Here is a 3,869-nt window from a genome sequence, read left to right on the forward strand (position 1 = left end):
TGTGTCACCTATCAAATTACATTTTATTTACAAGTTCAATATAACCCATTTATAAATTATTTTTTAAATCTTGAATTATTCAAATTACTATATAATATAATATAAAGGGAGTGTATATTAGAAAAAATTTAATCTTCACTTTCTTTTCATCATTTGTGATCACTGATAGGTCCCTCCCCTCCCCTGCCAACTCCCACAGGCAAAAAATGGCAGAGCAAACTTCTGACCAAACTACTCCCCTCCTCCGCCGCAACTGGTGGCGCAGCCGCCTTTCCGCCCTTCCATTCACCGGCTCTCTCCGCCTGAAAACCTCCTTACTCTCCGAACTTGGTGGCTCCGTCGGCGATTTAGGCACCTACATCCCCATTGTCTTAGCACTCACTTTAGTCAGTAATCTTGACCTCAGCACTACCCTTATCTTCACTGCATTCTACAACATCATCACCGGTGCTATTTTCGGAATCCCTATGCCTGTTCAGCCCATGAAATCTATTGCTGCCGTCGCCGTCTCTGAAATACCTCATCTCACTGTTCCCCAAATCGCCGCCGCCGGAATATGCACCGCCGGCACACTTTTATTCCTTGGAGTCACCGGACTCATGTCCTTCTTCTACCGCTTTATTCCCCTTCCTGTTGTTCGCGGCGTTCAGCTTTCTCAGGGCCTCGCTTTTGCCTTCTCTGCTATCAAATACATCCGTTATAACCAAGATTTTACCTCTACAAAGGCTAGCGCCACCTCCCCACGTTCGTGGCTTGGCCTTGACGGCGTTATTCTGGCTCTCACTTGTGTGTCTTTTCTTATACTCGTTACCGGCTCCGGCGAAGTTGTTGAGGACGATGAAGATGAAGATGAAGACAGGAACGTTCGGCGTAGATTACGAACACTATCAGCAATCCCGGCAGCTCTTATAGTGTTTTTACTGGGATTGATCCTCTGTTTTGTTCGTGATCCTTCAATCATTCACGATATTAAATTTGGCCCATCAAAAATTCACATTTTGAAAATCACATGGGAAGATTGGAAAACCGGATTTCTCCGGGGAGCGATTCCTCAGATTCCGTTATCCGTATTGAATTCGGTGATCGCTGTGTGTAAATTGTCAGCTGATTTGTTCCCGGAGAAGGAAGTGTCTGCTACTAGAGTCTCCGTGAGTGTTGGGTTAATGAATTTGGTTGGTTCTTGGTTTGGGGCAATGCCGTGTTGCCACGGGGCAGGGGGCTGGCTGGACAGTACAGATTTGGTGGGAGGAGTGGTGCATCGGTGGCGTTTCTTGGATTGGGGAAATTGGTTCTTGGTTTGGTATTTGGGAGTTCATTTGTGAGGATTTTGAATCAGTTTCCTATTGGGATACTTGGGGTGCTTCTGTTGTTTGCTGGGATTGAATTGGCTATGGCTTCAAGGGATATGAACTCAAAGGAAGAATCTTTTGTTATGTTGGTTTGTGCTGCTGTTTCATTGACGGGGTCCAGTGCAGCATTGGGATTTGGGTGTGGTATTGTGCTGTTTTTGCTGTTGAAGTTGAGGGAATTGGACTGCTTTGATAGTTGCTTTGGGAGATCAAACGATGAAACTAGTCTCAATCCGTAACATGTTTCAGAAGACATTATTTATGTTCATTTGCTAACTCTGTATATCTATTCCTAGCATGATTGTATCAGTACAAACTCGCTTGTTTACTATCCTTCATAAGCTATATATATATATCTTTGATAAAATCAACCAAAAAAAGAAGAAAGATTATGTATTTCTTCGATATCTGTTTGCTATACATGGATCTTGTTTGCAGAATGTGTGACTATACCAATTAGGAGGCGATGTGGTTGTTGTTTGGTCCTGACTAAAGGAAAGGACCTGAACTCATAAATGAAATCGAATTAAAAGATTGGTCTAAGGTGAGGAAGAATCAGGAAAGACATTTTGTTTGAGTTAGGGAAGATTGTCTTCCAACTATATATAACACTCTCTGAATAGTAGAGTATTTAAACATAATGTAGCAATCTGAGCCTCTCTAGGTGATTTAGTAGTTGTGTACACTGTTTTAAAATCTTGGCTCGACTCTTGGTATGAAAAAAATGGTTTCTCCTGTGAAATGTACACAGAACGGGACGATAAAGTGATTTTCTCATGCTGATTCACTTGGCTAACGAGCGGGTGACTTTTGAGAGAGAAATCTAACTAGAAAATCAGACGCTAAAATAAGACAACGTCCATATTATTTCAAAGCTGAGCTATGACTCGAATTACTATTTTGTATCTAACAGCAGGTATCTATAGCTTTGAAATCCATGTGTCAAGATGAATTTGCACAATGACAGAAGCATTTGACATTGGTGTAGTTTCAAAGTGCCATAGCATGATGCAATTTGTAAGAATCAGGAACTATTGTTCATCCTAGACTGGGAGACTGAAGTGAAAGATTCTATATATAATGTCACGGACTTAGACTGCAACTAACACTCCGTGCAAAGTGGCTGGTCATGACAATAAGCTCTTGAGTACAGAAACAAAGCTATGTGACTGTTTCTGCTGTCTTGAGAGCAGTCATTCCTATACAAAACTGCATCTTTCATGAGCAACATCTTTGAAACAACCATTTATTTTTAAAAAAAACAATGGCTACTTCCTTTGAGAAGCTATGCATGGTTGGTTCATTAAGACTAGAGTGACTCTGATGGAAGTGATTCATAAATATGCTTGTGGTTATAAGAATTTACTTTGATCAATTATAGCCACTAAATTTAATCTATGTCAGTGGCGGATGTATGTTATGGATTATGGGTACTTGCTTTTTGCAATAAACACTAATATTTGTTTGTAATATCTAATAATTCATTCAAATTTATTAACTAAGCACCCACTTTATATAGCAATTCTCAAATTAAAAATAATTGAGCACCCATGGAATAAAATTTCTGAATCCGCCACTGAGCTATCTCATATGCACGACCTCAAGCAAAACATGGAAAAAATGGAGGAGACAAATCAGATTTGTTTAATATTTTCTTCGAGACTGTATATGCACCATCTAAGATTCTGATGAAGCTCACATGGGCCACCCATCTAAGATTCAAATCTATTTCTTTTTTAAAAAAAATCACTTCTTTTATTACTCTTAACTAATCTCATTTTCTCCTACCAAATTGATAATACTTGCACTAAAAATATTTGTTTGAAGGAATCCCTCTTAACCTCTAAACCTGTCGAAGAAAAATATGATTCTTTTTAAAAAAGCATACTATCATCTTCATTTATTGTGACTCCCAACATAATAAGTGATAAGTTTGAATAATTACAAGAAAATTATTATTCATTTTTACTCATTCAATATATTAAAAAATTCCTTTTACTTGTCCACTCTAACATATTAGTTTTCTTTTTCTATTTCTTTTTTTTTTAAAGTGTGTGCACTCTCTAGTGTGAACAACCAAAACTCAACTGAGTGAGTAGTTCAAGAGTAATCCTCTGAAAATCAAGTTAAATTGATTAATTGAGATCTGGTTTATTAATTAAGCAACTATTTTGGTTCTTTTCCGACCAAAATATTATTAAGTAAATAAAAACAGAGATTAGAGGAGTTGGCACATATTCCCTCCGTCTCATTTTATTTGTCATCCCTTTCTATAAATAGTTGGACCATAATACTTGTCATTTTATAAAATTTATGGATAAATTATCATATTTTATCTATTATACCCTTAATAGAATAATTAATTAATCTTGAAAATGTATTCATCATTTATTATAAAGTTGACTTATGAAAACATTAAATAAGGATAAAAGGATAAAGTTACATCATTTCTTAATGCAAGTACAAAGTAAAAATGTGATATATAAAATGATATAGAGGGAGTAGTTTGTAAGAAATATT

At 37.1% G+C, this 3,869-nt stretch overlaps 1 protein-coding gene across 1 annotated transcript; it reads left to right on the forward strand.

Moving 5' to 3' along the window:
- The first annotated feature begins 206 nt into the window (after positions 1-206).
- LOC125812612 (molybdate transporter 2-like) lies at positions 207-1,720 on the forward strand. Its single transcript, XM_049492096.1, is given in 2 exon segments — positions 207-1,218; positions 1,221-1,720. Coding segments are annotated over 2 exon segments (1,380 nt in total). The 3' UTR covers positions 1,589-1,720.
- The last annotated feature ends 2,149 nt before the right edge of the window (positions 1,721-3,869 follow it).

Source organism: Solanum verrucosum, unplaced genomic scaffold (assembly GCF_900185275.1).
Source record: "Solanum verrucosum unplaced genomic scaffold, falcon-dt-bn FXZP01000678.1, whole genome shotgun sequence".
Taxonomy (NCBI): Eukaryota; Viridiplantae; Streptophyta; class Magnoliopsida; order Solanales; family Solanaceae; genus Solanum; species Solanum verrucosum.